Source organism: Vicugna pacos, chromosome 13 (assembly GCF_048564905.1).
Source record: "Vicugna pacos chromosome 13, VicPac4, whole genome shotgun sequence".
Taxonomy (NCBI): Eukaryota; Metazoa; Chordata; class Mammalia; order Artiodactyla; family Camelidae; genus Vicugna; species Vicugna pacos.
This window is the reverse complement of record NC_132999.1, coordinates 32,022,802-32,038,917: the sequence shown is the minus strand read 5'-3', so window position 1 is coordinate 32,038,917 and position 16,116 is coordinate 32,022,802. Positions and strand designations below refer to the sequence as shown.

The following is a 16,116-nucleotide window of genomic DNA, read 5'->3' as shown; positions in this document are numbered from 1 at the left end:
AACACAGGAGTCAGAAGTAAAGGCAAAGCAAAGAATCATCATTCTGGCTAGGAAGCCAAGTTAGGTCAGGACTTAGTCATGATTCTGAGAAAAAATGCTGACAATTAGAGGAACTTTCATCTTCTTGCCACTGCCTCCTACCCACTATCTGCAGGATGGGACTGAGCCCCATTCATGGCTGTGAGGTACATGGCTCCATCTATAGGTGACTTGAGTTGTCAAACCACAGGAGCCTAACAAATGTCTACTATGTCTAGCCAAGTATGTCTAGAGTTATTTACCTTTGGTCTTCCTCTGGGAAGTCCTCCCTGTAACTATGCTAGCTATGCCCTCTCCCTGCCTCTGTGATCTCTGTACTACCCTATGATAACATGCATTACACTTCATTATAGCTTGATATGGCTCTTTCTTATTGCATTAGTATTAAGTTCATGTACATCATGAAGCCCTGGCAGTTAACTCAAGTCTGGTACATAGTAATCACTAAATTTTTTTTAACTGAATGAGTAAATGAATGAATGAGTGAAAGAGAGGGTAATAAATCAGAAAATAGCAAAAGATGAGATCAAAAACGAAGGTTGGGGGCAGATCATATTATGCCTTGTAAGCCATGTTGTAGAGTGAAGAGTAACCCTCAAAAAGTGAAGAGCCTCTAATGGATATTAAGTATGTTCTCAGTGACTCCTTGTTCTCAAAGGTCATTGACTCCTAAGGGGGCACCAGCTATGCTTCATTAGATCATCATCTCACAAAGGAATTAGTCGAAATGCTGATTCATAGGAGTCAGCTCTGACATTTTGGTCTTCAATGCATGAAAGACAGTGTCTAAGTCTATTTCTCAGTACCCATCATCTGCCTGTGAATGGTAGATTCCTTTCTACACCATGGATCTTCACAGTTAAAAAGTCATGTGAAAGAGCTTTCATACCTCAATGGACTTATTAATCTTAGAAGCTCTAAATTCTTATGTTTCAAAACCTCCCACTTTTCAAAGTTATTATGTTAATTAAAATAATACAATAGACTCAATAAAGAGCTTTTGGTAATCGAAATGAGTAAATGAACCTTGCAAGTCATGTACCAGCTTCCTGAAATAGGAGGTGAGAAACTTTTTATTTTCTTCCAGTAAAAAATACATAATTATTCTTTGAAAGATTTTTTTTTTGGTAATCTATGCGGGAGGTCTATAAACTCTTTATACTGTCATAATTATACACTTTATATTACAGAGAGATGAAATTTGGGGGATCATCTAGTCTAGTGTTTTTCAAATATTTTTTAGTTTCTTCAAAAGTGCTGTCTTCAAAAGAAAGAAACACAATATGCAAAACTCAAACAAACAGATAAACAGAATTCAGATGGCAAGAAATAAGGCAGATGGGGGGTTGGGCTTGATCTGGTTCAACTTTTTCATTTTATAACCTGGAGAAGTAAATGACTGGGCCACAGCTACACTGGAGGTTAGAGGCAGAGCTGGGAACTGCTCTTCCAATTACATTTGTTTCATAAAACAATTATTTGTCAAGCACAGTTCTTAATGCTGAGGATAAATTAGTGTTTTTATGAAAGAGAACAAATACACATTTATATTTGTCAAGTGGTGATAAGTGCTACAAAGAAAAAAAGAAAGCATAAGGATAAGGGAATAGAAAGTAAAGGAAGGGGAAGCAAAGTTAGTTATACAGGGTTGTCAAGGAAGACCTTTCTGATGAGGTGACATCTAAATAAAGAGAAGTAGTGAGCCCACTAGATTTCTGGCAGGAAGCAAGTGCCAGTAATGTTCTCCTGCTGCTCCTGCTCCTCCAGGACAGAGATCATCCAGCACGGGGATCAGGAATTGCATTAGCCCGTTTACATGCATGAAGGCCTGGAGCACTAGGGAGAACATAGATTTTAGAGGCAAATAGATCTGGTTTTGAATCCAGGTTTTGACAGGCAGTTGACTTATCCACTTTTATCTTCAATATTCTGATTTTTAAAATGGTAATGATGTTATTTTTCTCGCAGATTTGTTCAAAGGATCTAAAAAGAAAAAATGTTCCTGACATACACCAGTGCTCTACCGTTGGGAGCTATCTGTATCATCTACTACACTTTCTTTGAATGAAGGATTCTTGTTGTAGTTGACATTAGTCAATTTTGGCTCCTTGGCATCTATTTCCTCCACCTAACAGCAAACTATTTCCTCTACTTAAATGACTCCTTCCTCATTGGGTACAGTTTGTTGGGATCACAGGGAAAGAACTCGCTGTCCCACGCCAAAGCGCATACCTCTATCTAGGCTAATCAGGTATGACCTCCATGGAATCTGTACCTTGAATAGAGAGAAAATAATAAAAGACTTGGTGTTCCTTCATGTCCTGACCAGACTGATCTACTCAAAGGCCACTTTTTTTGTGGCTTCCTCTCCTTGGTACTAAAGCTCTTCACTTCTTGTTCACCCTCAAGTCCAGGACTCTACCTCCCACTGATTTTGTAAATCCCCAGTATCCTTCAAATGCATTTCCTTTTGTCTATGTTGAACAGAATAGATTTCTTAGTAACTAAAGAAACTGTATCTTATACACTTATACATAATCAATTTAACTGGAGACAATGAAAACAACACTATAAGATAAACCATATTTGCCTTCTAGATAATTAGAATTATGCTGTTGACAATTAATGTTGATAAAGAAATTTTTTATTACGTATATGGTCTTTGCCAACTCATTTACCACTCTGAAAAGCAATTTCTCAAACTGAAAAACAAGATTAAAGACAAAACAAGATTAAACTAACTGATCCTCAAAAGGTCATTACAGAATGGACATTCTAGGATTCCAAAGTCCATAAGGTTGTGATTCTAAGAATTGCATTATATCCCTTACATCATATACAAAAATCAACTCAAAATGGATCAAAGACTTAAACATAAGACAAGATACAATAAACCTCCTAGAGGAAAACATAGGCAAAACATTATCTGACATACATTTCAAAAATTTTCTCCTAGAAGAAATGAAAGCAAGAATAAACAAATGGGACCTAATGAAACTTACAAGCTTCTGCACAGCAAAGGAAACCAGAAGCAAAACAAGAGGAAAACCTACGGAATGGGAGAAAATTTTTGCAAGTGAAACTGACAAAGGCTTGATCTCCAGAATATATAAGCAGCTCCTATGACTCAATAAGAAAAAAATAAACAACCCAATCCAAAAATGGGCAGAAGACCTAAACAAGCAATTCTCCAAGGAAGACATACAAATGATCAAAAAGCACATGAAAAAATGCTCAATATCACTAATTATCAGAGAAATGCAAATCAAAACTACAATGAGGTATCACCTCACACCAGTCAGAATGGCCGTCATTCAAAAATCCACAAATGACAAATGCTGGAGAGGCTGTGGATAAAGGGGAACCCTCCTACACTGCTGGTGGGAATGCAGTTTGGTGCAGCCACTATGGAAAACAGTGTGGAGATTCCTCAAAAGACTAGGAATAGGCTTACCATATGACCCAGGAATCCCGCTCCTGGGCTTGTATCCAGAAGGAACCCTACTTCAGGATGACACCTGCACCCCAATGTTCATAGCAGCACTATTTACAATAGCCAAAACATGGAAACAGCCTAAATGTCCATCAACAGGTGATTGGATAAAGAAGATGTGGTATATTTATACAATGGAATACTACTCAGCCATAAAAACCGACAACATAATGCCACTTGCAGCAACATGGATGCTCCTAGAGAATGTCATTCTAAGTGAAGTAAGCCAGAAAGAGAAAGAAAAATACCATATGAGATCGCTCATATGTGGAATCTAAAAAACAAAAACAAAAACAAACAAACAAACAAAAACAAAGCATAAATACAGGACAGAAATAGACTCACAGACAGAGAATACAGACTTGTGGTTACCAGGGGGGTGGAGGGTGGGAAGGGATAGACTGGGATTTCAAAATTGTAGAATAGATAAACAAGATTACACTGTATAGCACAGGGAAATATACACAAAATGTTATGATAACTCACAGAAAAAAAAGTGACAATGAGTGTGTATATGTCCATGAATGACTGAAAAAACGTGCTGAACACTGGAATTTGACACAACATTGTAAAATGATTATAAATCAATAAAAAATGTTTAGAAAAAAAAAGAATTGCATTATAATGTTATTAGCTTTATAAGAGATCTTCAAAGCTTTAATCAAAGGCCAGTAAGGGAAATTTTTCAGATCATATAATAGACTCATATCCTAGTATGTAATAAGCTGCCTATTTCACCTCTGTGTAGGGGTAGCTCAAACATTCAGCTGCTTCTTGGGTTTACTAAGAAGAGTGTGGTAGGAGAAATGTGGCATGTCCACTGGAAGATGTTTTTTTAAGATTATACAGCTAGTCAGTGACAGTCAGGGCTCCAACTCCAGAGGCTAACACTTCAACAGAACACTACCTTATCAAGCAATATGGACCTTCATAGGAGAGATGGGGTGATCAGAGAAGATTCCTGAAGAGGTCGGCTTTAAACTGAATCTTGACAGTGGGATGAAATGTGGTTTCATTCAAATGGTAGGAATGATTTCTCAGACAGAGAGGATATATATGGAAAGGACAAGAGATGAGAATGCATAAAATATATTTAAAGTAACTGAGCCCTGTACCTGAAGCATAGGTTTTATGTGGGAATCACTGGTGAGGAGTCTGAAGAGGAGCTTGAATTCCATGGTAGGGAATAGGGTGGGGTTTGACTAAGGAATATCACCCATCAAATGTTATCAGGCATATGCTGTACTTTCTCCGAATACCTCTCCTGCTTTATATCTGCATCCTCTGCCTTGCCTATAATGGCACCAAAGGGAAGGGGAAGATCCAGGTAATGCTATCAAGGTTCACAAAGTGGACTTTGGAGAAATGTTAGCATTAAAATAGAATAGAGAGATAGAGTCTTTTTCCAGGCAGGACTATAGAAAAGCAGCCAGCTTCCTATCCAAAGCTCTCACAACTGGCCTAATTCCTTCTGGGAGAGTTCTAGGGGGAATATTGAGCTAGGTCTGGAATTTGGGGAGGGTGTGGGAAAGTGGTGTTAAGTGTGGAAAGAGGAGGGCTGTGAGAGTAGAGTGATAAGGGAGGCTAGGCCTTTCTCCCCACACTGGTCTTCTATCTTGAAGCATAAGACTAAGAAAATGTTCTGCAAAATGACAAGTTAATTCAGTAAGGGAAAAAAGAAGAGAAGAAAATAAATCCCATAGAGTGAAGACAAAGGTGATGGGATCAAGAGGCAAATGAAAGGAGAGAGGCCTTAATGGAAGATATATTAGAAAGCGTGGCTTACATCAGTCCCAGGGGCAGGAATGACTTGGAAAATAAATTCAGCAATGGTTCCTGTCCTTTTGGACTGAGACCTTACAGAATGCAGTATTTCTCAAAAATGAGTCCCAGTCCACCCCAAGGCTTTTGGCATGCTGAAGATGGATTGCTAGAATTGTGAATATGTATTTGGGGAGGTAAGGGTGAAAGGGGTGGCAATTTTGCTTTCTGGATTAGTTTTGGCACAAAATTGTATCTCTATTTACTTGCAAATCAGTCAGAATGTACCAGAGTCCATGTCACTGGAAGAGCAAAGCCTCAGCTCATCAAAAGTGCTTCTGAATGCCCAGCAGCCCACAGATGCAGCCTACAGAGAAGAGAACTGTAGCCCTGCCTATGAGGTTAGTATGCCCCACCTGGCTACCTTCAGTTAAAAATATAGTTAATTCTCAATTACTTCAGTCAAAGCAGCTCTATATGTATAATGCAAAACTCAAGCACACATTCAGCATCCTCTGTGCAAGCATTTTTCTAAGTACTAGAGATTTAAAGATGAATAAGACACAGTCCTATACCCCGAGAAATTCAGCCTTCCAAGAGATACAGGCATCCTTACCATGTTAAGAAGTGTTCTCAGTTCAGTAACAGAGATGTGTACACATGTAATGGAAACACAGAGAAATCAAGTGTGACTTGGGAGGTCATTCAGAACCATTTGAGCTGGGCCTTGACGGATGGGTGGTTAAAAGATCACCAAACAATAAAGGAATGATGAAAGAATTTCTCAGCAGAGCAAAAAGCATGGGGAAAAAGAGCTGGACTTTGCACACTGTTTAAGTGAACAGGTTTTTAAAGTTAACATCAGATCTTTTCATAAACCTGCTTAAACACTTCTAGTATTTTCCCATGGCACATGAGAAAAGGCTAAACTCATCACTATGATGTGACCTCTACCAATTTTACCTTATACTGCTTTCTTTCTTTCCTCCTCTGCTCTAGCCCCAGGGCCTTCTTTCTGTTCTTCAGATACATCAAGTTCATTCCTATCCAAAGGACTTTTCACTTGCTGCTTTCTCTTCTCCTCTCTCTTGAATGCTCTTCCCTCAACTCCTTCTCATTTTTCAGATCTCATTCTAGATGCCAACCCCACAAGGAGTCTTTCCCCACCACTTAATTTAAATTAGACCCCTAACTGCAGTTCCTCTCTTTCAGTCCCTTGTTTTATTCTCTTCACAGTCCCTGTCACTATCTGAAATTTTATTGCCCTCGACTAGAGTATAACCTCCTTGATGGCAGACACTCTGTGTCTGTATTTACATTTTTAGTGTCTAGAAGTTCCTGGCACAATAACTGAATTGAGTAGATGGGCTCAGTGGTGATAAGAACCTTGCACAGGTATGCAGGACACTCAACAATGGCAGGTAATAAAGGTAGATAAGACTAGTGGCAGTGGTCGTAGTGATAATACCCACCAATTAGTGGGCATTTTGTGGGCATTGGGCCCATGCTAAGTCCATTACCTTGTTCACCCTTCATAAGAGTCTTGGGATATAAGAACTATTAGCCTCTCTTTAAAGAAAGTATTTGAGAGGTAGAGAGGTGTTAAGCAGTATGTCAATGTCATATTACTCCTGAATAGAAGAACTCGATTTTGAATCGAGTCTACCTGACTCCCAAAACCAAAAGTTAATATTTCAATTGGTAGGGGTGACTGGACTACAATCTCCCTCAAACCACCTCAGAACTTTGTCATCTGAGGGAACTTCTACATATGTATGATTATACATCAATATATTATTCTAGGAAAAAAGGATGTTTTTCAGGACAAATTGTGAGCAGAGGTTAAATAAAACCTAGTAGTAGATCTCAAATCTTGTCCTCAGGTAGTCAGAGATTCTCTCTATACTTAAACTCAGTACATACTCACTTTGGACTTTTAAAAACTGAGCTGATATATCTTTTACATTAAAAATCTAGAAATATCCCCCCAAAACTGATTTACTTTGTATCAAACACATGAATCGAAAGGTACCAAATCAGTTAATTTCCAGGACCTTAGATCTCATGATGACCAAAAATATTATTGTGTGTGTATGTGTGTCTGCATATGTGTTTGCAGTTCCAGGTCCAAAATAAATTTGAGGTAACTTATAGAAATGTATACAATAGAAATATAAATAATGACAAAAGAGGAAATGAAGACAGGATATCACGGGAAAGAAAATGAAACAAAGTCTGAAGTAAGGTTATCACAAACAGATGTATACCATTAAGTTCTGTACACTCATTAGAAGTAGGCTTTAAATTTGAGCTTCCTAGGAGACAAAGCAAAGAAAGAGCTATAAAAAGTCATATTCTTAAGACTTACTAAAATTAAAAATAATCCAGTTGTTTGGGGCAAAAATAAGCCAATTACAATTTCTCCTGATCATGAAACCTGACAATTCTTCCTCATGCTTTCAGAAATGTTTTCTTACCACCTACAGAGTAAATTCATTAAGAAAGTTCATAATATTATTTTTATGGAGTCCCTCAATGCAGATAGAGGGCAAGATGTCAAAGGGCAATTCTACAAAAGCAATTCTATGAAGCATGAAAATAATGCAGTCCAGCAATGCAGCTCTCAGATTATCTACTGTGGTCCAGGGGTGGGGGAACTAGTGAACTGTATATCTTAAAGTGGCTTCCATTAATGTTATTTCTTGCAACTAGACTTTTATTTAGAATAAGACAGTAAAGAATTTGAGGTTTCACTTTGTGTCAAATTCCTGGAATACAAATAGTCTACTCAAGTAGTTAAAAGCATAATATTATATTCTTTCAGTCTACCAAGTGGAGGATAGATATGAAACAATCTTTTAAAAATTAAGAAATTAACAAAGCTGTGTGCCTAGGTAGATGGTCAAGGAAGAACATGTGGATAGGGCCAACATATCCTTGAAAAAATACACAGAATCTAATCTAACGCACTGACAAATAGCATAAAATTATGGACTTTTTGGCTTTCAATTTTAAATAAGACAATATATTTTATCTTTTAACTACATTTGAATTTTTACTGGAATTGTTGCCTCCTGTGTTGAGCTGGCCAAGGGCTTCCTTACACTTCAAAGAGATAAAATCTTGGGAATAACTATACATTCACTAGGGAGTGCATTCAGCCTGCACTCTAAAATGCCACTTTGAGAAAAGGGAGTCTGGAAAAGTTCCCTGTTCAGTGATTGTGTTTTAATAAATAAAAAGGCAGCTGCGATGAAGAGAAAGCAGCATATGGGACAAAAGCCCTACAAGTAAATTGTCTGCAGAACATTGCAGTAATCCCCATGGCATGTGCTTCCTAGAGAATGATGGGACGTCTGTCAACGCACGTAGAGCAAACGATAGGAAAAGACTCCCATATATAATTCATCTCTCTATCAAGTAAAATACACAAATACCTCAATTGTAGGTTGGCACAGACTAAATATTTTAAAGCTTCCCACAGTGCTCTGGGTCCTCATTGTTGCCATTCCAGACAACATCAGGAAACAAGCATTTCCCTCTTTCTGAGTCACTGACAAGCACCTCTCTTTTCTTGGTCAACAAGCACCATCACTTTATGCTGGCTGTCAGTGCTCTCCTTGACTGGAAACAAGGATAGGGAGTTTTAAGCTAGAAGGAATACACCCAATTATACTCACAGGTGAGCTGTATTTTTAAATTGGTTAGGTGTAGGATTCTACTGCTCCCTATTCCCTGAAGAGATTTTTTTTTTACTATAACATCTACACACTTCAGTGAACTCGTGTGTGTGTGGGTGTGAGTGTGTGCCTGTGTGTGTGTGCCTGTGTGTGTGTGTTCCCTCACCTAGACAGAAACTACTTGAGAATACTGAGTTTTCTTTATTGTCTTGGTACACCCAGCACCTCTTACATAGGCAATGCTTTAAAAATTGACTATAAATGAATAAATAACTACAAAAATATTTTTCCCACCATAAAAATATTTGATTTTTGAGTGCTTAACACTATCACCAACACCTCACGATCCCCGCCCTCTGTTCTCCTTGACATGCCTGATTCAAATCATCAAGGTACATACATCAAGAGCACTCCATACAATATATTCTCTGTGAGATTTCTATATATAATTTCTCATTCGAAATTCAATTCTATTTACAAAGCTGTACTTCAAATGAACATTCGTTGAAACTCATAGTTATTATGTAAACCCAGATGCATCTCCAGACAAAAACTGTTGAATCCCTCCAAGTAGATTTGAAAAACAAGGTTGAAAATTACCCCATCACATGGATGATGGTTTCTGACTAAATCATTAGTTAAAAATCACTCATTCTTTGACTAAGCACTGCTTGTCCAGGTCAATTTTTTCCTTTAAAAAGAAGACTCAAGACATTAAATACAATGAAGACATAATCTATGTAAATAAACAGTACATAAGGATAATGTTAGTCGTAAAAATGGAGTTGCTCTCCACATTAAATGAGATATTATAAAGAACTGAAGAAATCACTTTGCTCCCAAATTCATTCATTCCCAAAGATGACCAAGAGGAGAAAGGAAGAGGAGAGGAGGAAGGGGAAAAGCAGTGGGTTTCTAACATTAATAATAACAAGTATGATCATTTAAAAATTAATAGCTAACATTTATTAAGAGCTTACTACCTAGTAGGTCCTGTTTCATTCCATTCATTATTATTAACACACTCCTTTTAAGAGTGGGAAAACGGGTTTGAAGAAGTTACATCATTTCCCCAAGGTCACATGGCTGACTAGTGGTGGAGCTAGAATCAGAATTTCGATGTGTTAACACCAAGCCTGAGCAGGTAACCCGGATCCAAATGGTCCTGTCTCACCAGGGCCTCACAGAATAGCAGAGGAGAGAAACAGGGCCTGTATACTCCCTAAAGTCCAGAATGCATTCTGCCCCTTTTCTACACTCCCATCCAATCCTGGGTGCTTAAAATCCAGTTAGATACTGCTAACTCTCGAATTTATATCTCATGCCCTACCTTTTCCCCAAGTTTCAGACACATATTTAATTGCCTTCTAGACATCTTTACTTGTATATTTAGTAGGCATCTCAAATCTAACATGTCTGAAATTGAATTCTTGATTTTCTTCCTTCAGTTGCACTAACCAATCTTTGAGGCCCAAACCTAGCTGTTATCCTTGGCTCCTCCCTTTCTCTGACACCTGATATTAAACCCACAAGCAAGTTCTTTTGACATTATCTGAGAGATATGTCTGGAATCCAAACACTTTTAGCATCCCGTCTCTAGTACCCAAGCCCCACTGGCTCTCCCCAGGGCCACTGCTATTGTCTTCTTATTAGTTTCCCTCGAACCACCATTTTCTCTCCATTGGGGAACTGCAGCAGCCTCCCTGCCTGGGGCCCTCCTTCTCTCTCTCCTGGACTACGACAGCAACCTCTCTCCTCACCTCCCTGCCTTCACTATTGCTCCTTCCCCTTCACTGGCCCCTTTAGTCTATTCTCTAGCCAGCAGTCAAGCGACATTTTAAATATATAACTTAGATTCATGTCACTTCCCTTGTTTAGTGTCTTCCCATTAAAATTTAGGGCAAAATCCAAAGTCCTCACCATGGCCTACAAAGTTCTACATCTGATCCAACTGCCAGTTCCTTTTCAGATCTCATTCCTACCACTTGCTCACTCTGCTCAGTTATGTTGGCCTCCTTGCTTGTCCTCATCTCTGGGCCTTAACTCATGCTGTTCCCTTTGCCTGGAATGCTCTTCTCTATATCTTCAGATGGCTCACTCCCTTATTTCATTCAGATTTTTTCCCAGATGTCCCATACTATCAAAATAACCCTCCTTCTATAACTTCCTATTTCTTTTTCCTGTTTTCCTTTTCTTCATGTCACCTACCAGTAGCTGATATCATAGTATATATTTATTTTACTGTGTGTCTCACCCACTAGAATTAAAGCTTCTTGAGGAAAAAGACTGTTTTGTTCAGGTTATATCCCCAGGACCTAGAATAGAACCTAGCAGACAGTAAGTGATCAATAAATATCTATTAATTGAATGCTGTTCCTCCAGAGTCAAACAAAAGGACTGGCACATATGTGGTGACAAATATTTATTAAACGAAATGGGCATGGATACAAAGGGTGTGTGGTAGGTGAGTGAGATACATTTGGAGCCAGCCAGACTCAAGGTTGCAAGGTCACTTTTTCCCTAGCTTTATTAAGGTGTAACTGATAAAAACTGCAATATATTTGAAGTGTACAACATGATTTGTTATACATACTCATTTTAAAAGGATTCCCACCACTGACTTAACTAACACATTCATCACCTCACATATGTACCTTTTTTTTTTTTCTGGTAAGAACACTAAGTTCTGTTCTCTTAGCAAAAAGTAATTATACAATATCATATTATCAACTACAGTCAACATGTTATACATTAGATCCTCAGACCTTATTCATCTTAAAACTGAAGGTTTGTACCCTTTAACCAACTTCTCCCTACTTCCCCCACCCCTATACCCTGGCAACCACTTTTTTGAATCTCTGTTTCTATGAGTTCAACTTTTTTATTCTAAGATTTCAAGTAAGTGATATCATACAGTATTTATCTTCCTCTGTCTGGCTTATTTTACTTAGCATGGCCACTTTTAAAGTCCTATTCAAGGAATTATAATAGAGAATCTAGGTGAGGATGGGTGAGCAGGCCAAGGAACAGGCTCACTTTGGAATCCTATCCTTTGTAATGTGGGCACTACTAGAGCATCCCAGGAAATCAATTCCTTCATCAGAAACGGTGGAGCTGGGTCTTGTATTATGGAGGAGGGTATGAGATCTTCATTCATCACACTGGCTTTTCATTTAGTTCCCAGAATTAGCATTTCTGCCAAGTAGCACTGAGGCTAGCCTTAAACATCTCCAGTGCCTAAAAATTCACTGTCACATTTACCAAAGTGTTGCCTGCTCCAACAGTTTCCCAAAATCATATATTCTCATTAAACAAATAGAAGTGCTAAGCAATGCAGAAAAGAAAAGAAGAGGAAACCAGTATTTTCAGAGCATCTACTATGTGTCAATAATTGTGCTAAATACTTTACTCAACTTAGTTCATTTCATCCGAAGAACGTGAGATGTAGAAATCATTATTTCCAATTTAGAGATGATATAAAGTCTAGATAGATGATAGGACTTGCATAAAATATAGCACTTGAACTGAGACAATTCCATGATTTTGTGATAAAACCAAAACCCAAACCAAGATGAACAAGTAAACCCAATACCACATAGAGGTTAATACTTAGGGTCCCAGCAAGAAACTAGGCAGCACACTCAAACTAGCTAACACAGAAAGAGAGTTTAAAGCAAAACTATTTTCAAACGTGGAAGCAGAGTGCAGGGAAACCAGTATGGATAGTTCTGTAACTAGAGATGAGATACCATCTGGAGGCAGGAAATAGAAAGGGTGGGAGTGGTTACCAGACTTTGGAAGTTGAGGGAGCCACTTTATAGTAACTATGACCTCAATCAAAGGACATAGCCAGCCAGTATGACCCCTCAGGGAGCAAACTGGAGAAATATATACCACATTACTGTTTCTTCCTCCCTCTCATCTTTTGGTGGTACCCCTGATTAGCTGAATGGAAACAGAAATCATATGTCAAGGGAGTCTGCTGAGGTGATCCATACAGGTCAGCCTGGGAGTGAGGTGGAAGGCGATGTAAAAGGGTGAAGAGACGGTCAGGTGGGACAAGCGGAATATATGCATTGCACCCACATAAAGAGGTCATGCAAGCCTTTAAATAAACCTGAATTTGGATTACACTTCTTTGTCTAAATTGCCACATTGTATGCTTTAACCTGCCAACTTTTGTGTTGTTCAGTATAATGCTCAAAACAAAAGATTCTCTTTAAATGACTATGATTTTGCAATTACAGCCCAATTTAATGAAAATTATGTGCTTTTTTCATATCAATGTCTCTGAAAATTCCTCTTTGGTACTTCATGAACATCCCATAGTTCTTTCAGAGCATTTATATATAGCCTTTTTTAATTGTTTCTGTAAAACAATTAGAATTTCATTATTATATTTGAAATTTTAATATAGTCATTATAATGTCAAAGGAAACTTCTCTGAGACATATTCATATTTTCATATTAATGGAAGTGCTGTTATAATGTTAATAGAAAAATGGGTTTAGTCAATTATTTAATTCATTCATTAACTACATACTACCCCAAAACTCAAGGGAATGTAAAACAAACAACTCATTTAAAACAACAAAAAGGATTGTGTTTTGGAAACTTTCAAGGTATATTCAATAACTAAATCATTTTAATCTGGAGTGACTAATCCCAGAGGAATAGAAAGAGCATGCCATGCGAAAAGAATGTAGCCCTTTGAGTTAGAGAGACCTGTAGTAAAGTTCCAGCTCTACAGTGTACTAGCTGGGTGATGCAAAGTCTCTGAGCCTATATTTCTTTGTCTACATAGTGGGTGAAATAATATGTAACTCATAGGGTTGTTTGACGATTGTGGTAAATAAAATAAGCAAGGATTCTGTGACAGTGCTTGGCACTTTGAAGATGTTCAGGAAATACGAGGTATTCTTAATTTTTATTCTTGGCTAGGACTTCTTTTGGATATTCTTGCCTCTCTTCTCACTTAAGGACCTCTTTGTCTTTATCTCTCACACCCAGAGCCTGAAAATAGCCCTACGCAAGGAGTCCTTTCCTTTCTCCTCAAGGGCCCTGTCTTTTCATTCTTTATTCCCCAGGACAAAGGCACTGGCTAAGCCAAAGACTCCCATTCTACAAATATATTTCTCTTAAGTCTTAGCACAGAAAAGGTAAAGATGGTCAAAGGTTTTTTATGCCTTCAATAGAAGAGAAACCACTCCCCAAATCTATTGCACTCTAAAACCCAAGCAGGGGCAGAGGAGCTGTAGCTAGGAAGTCTGAAACCTTCAAGCCTTTTCCATTGGACCCACATGCTTGGCACAGTCATTCCCTAGGGAAGTTCGCAGCAAATGAGTTTGGACTTAGGAGCAACAGTAGGTATTACCACTATTTCAATTTTAGAAGGTAAGAGACGAGGTAAAAGTCAAACCAGACTTTGATTAGGAGGAGGGGCACAGGGGCAGAGGCCAATGATGCTACACTCTAAGATCCATTCAATGTAACTGAAAGTATGATGAGATGATGGTAGAACTACCCACTATGTGGTTGGAAGTAATACCTTGGCAAGATATTGGGGCAAAGATGTGTGGAGAAGACTCCCATGCCTGCACTACAACAGATTTTCACTAATAGGTTACAAAGGCGAGGTAGGTCCTTAGCTTCAGGCTTTCATTTGCTGAGAGGGTTTGCAAATATGAGATCAATGCTCACATTTTCAAGATAATAGAGCAGAAGCTGTGTACTGTAACCGGGGGTCTTCTTTGTGTCCTCTTCCACCCGTGCAGCACTAAGACTGTTCCTTAGATTAAACTATCAAAAGAATATTTAAAGAATATCAGATTAGAGGGTTTCCAAATCATTGGCTGGCTTGAGAGAATCACACTTCTGGTTGTCAGCTATTAAATGATTGGGTTTGAGGCCATCATTTTGTCCCTTCTAACTTAAATCCTACTTTCTTTTCACCTACCTACTTTATATATCAAGAAGATTCAAAATCTTAAGATAAAGAATAATGTTCTGAGGGTGGAAACCCAGGAAATAGAGAAAAATAGACTTAGGAGGCAAGGCAAATCAGAACTTATTTGTTAGGCTAATTTTCTTAGGTTCACCTTTCCGTTTTGGCTAATAACAGATCCATCTCTTTATCCAAACATTCTGTCTGTCCTGGACAGTGAACCTTACTGTTTCCCTCACTTCGGTAACCTCACCAAACTTGCTGCTACCTTTCCAATTAGTTCTTTGAGCCTCATTTTCCTCATCTGAAAAAGGGAATTAAGAGATTTTACAGTTACAAAAATTAAAGAAAACAAATGTAAAGCATCTGGACTGTTACATGAGTAATAAATGGTAGTTGTCATTATCAACTTCATTGTTTCTCTTTCTAGAAGCATTATCAGACTACCTTGCAACTGTTTATTTTCGTGTCTGTCTTTCCCACTAGATTGTGAGTAACTCAAGGGCATGGAGTCCACATCTGCTCACCTCTGCATTCTCAGCACTCAGCACAGAGAAAACTCTCAAATGTTTGTCAAAGGAGTGAAAGGGTAAATGACTCTCTCCTCTGAACACTGCTCTGCTTGCCCAAATGCCTGCAGCCACCTGAATGACACTTGAAGTTTACTCTGCAGAGGAGAGTGAAAAGCAAAATGACCTTCAGGTTTTGGCCTCCTTCAGGCTCCCTTTCCTTCCTCTGCTCTTACTTCACAGGAAGAGAGAAGGGATGAGACATCAAGGGAAAGCACATCAAATCCTGAAAAGCCTAGATGCAATTTGCACCTCTACAAATTGCCCTGAGGACCTTAAATTGCAACTAATTATCACCCATAATTAGGGCTGCTCTTCAGAGTGGCAAAACTAGTGTCCTGTAGAGAGAGCACTCCATGCTCCTCAAAGAGAAATTCAGATGGAACAAATGTCACTCCCCTCCTAGCATCTTTCCTTGATGAGGGGGCTCTAGTCTGCTTCAGTGACTGACCCTGAGACTTACCGCCTGGGTCAACAAAATACTAATGACAAGAACAACACAAAGCATCTTGAAAGTATTCTGAACTTTACAAAGTGCTTTCACTGCCAGTATCTTACTAGATACTCAGACCAGCCCTATGACAAAAATAAGATTCATTCATTCACTGCACACCTACCATGTGCAATTTA

General features: G+C 38.5%; 1 protein-coding gene across 12 annotated transcripts in view; it reads right to left on the bottom strand.

Moving 5' to 3' along the window:
- BEND5 (BEN domain containing 5) overlaps window positions 1–16,116 on the bottom strand; it is a 925,317-nt gene that overhangs the window by 300,128 nt on the left and 609,073 nt on the right. Inside the window, exon 1 of one of the 12 annotated variants that reach the window (XM_072974489.1) lies at window positions 14,674–14,732. The exons of the other annotated variants lie outside the window; for them this stretch is intronic. Within the exon in view, the coding sequence (XP_072830590.1) occupies window positions 14,674–14,675 (2 nt within the window). The 5' untranslated portion in view covers window positions 14,676–14,732. Of the gene's footprint in view, window positions 1–14,673; window positions 14,733–16,116 lie in introns of those variants that run through there. 12 annotated transcript variants of the gene reach the window in all.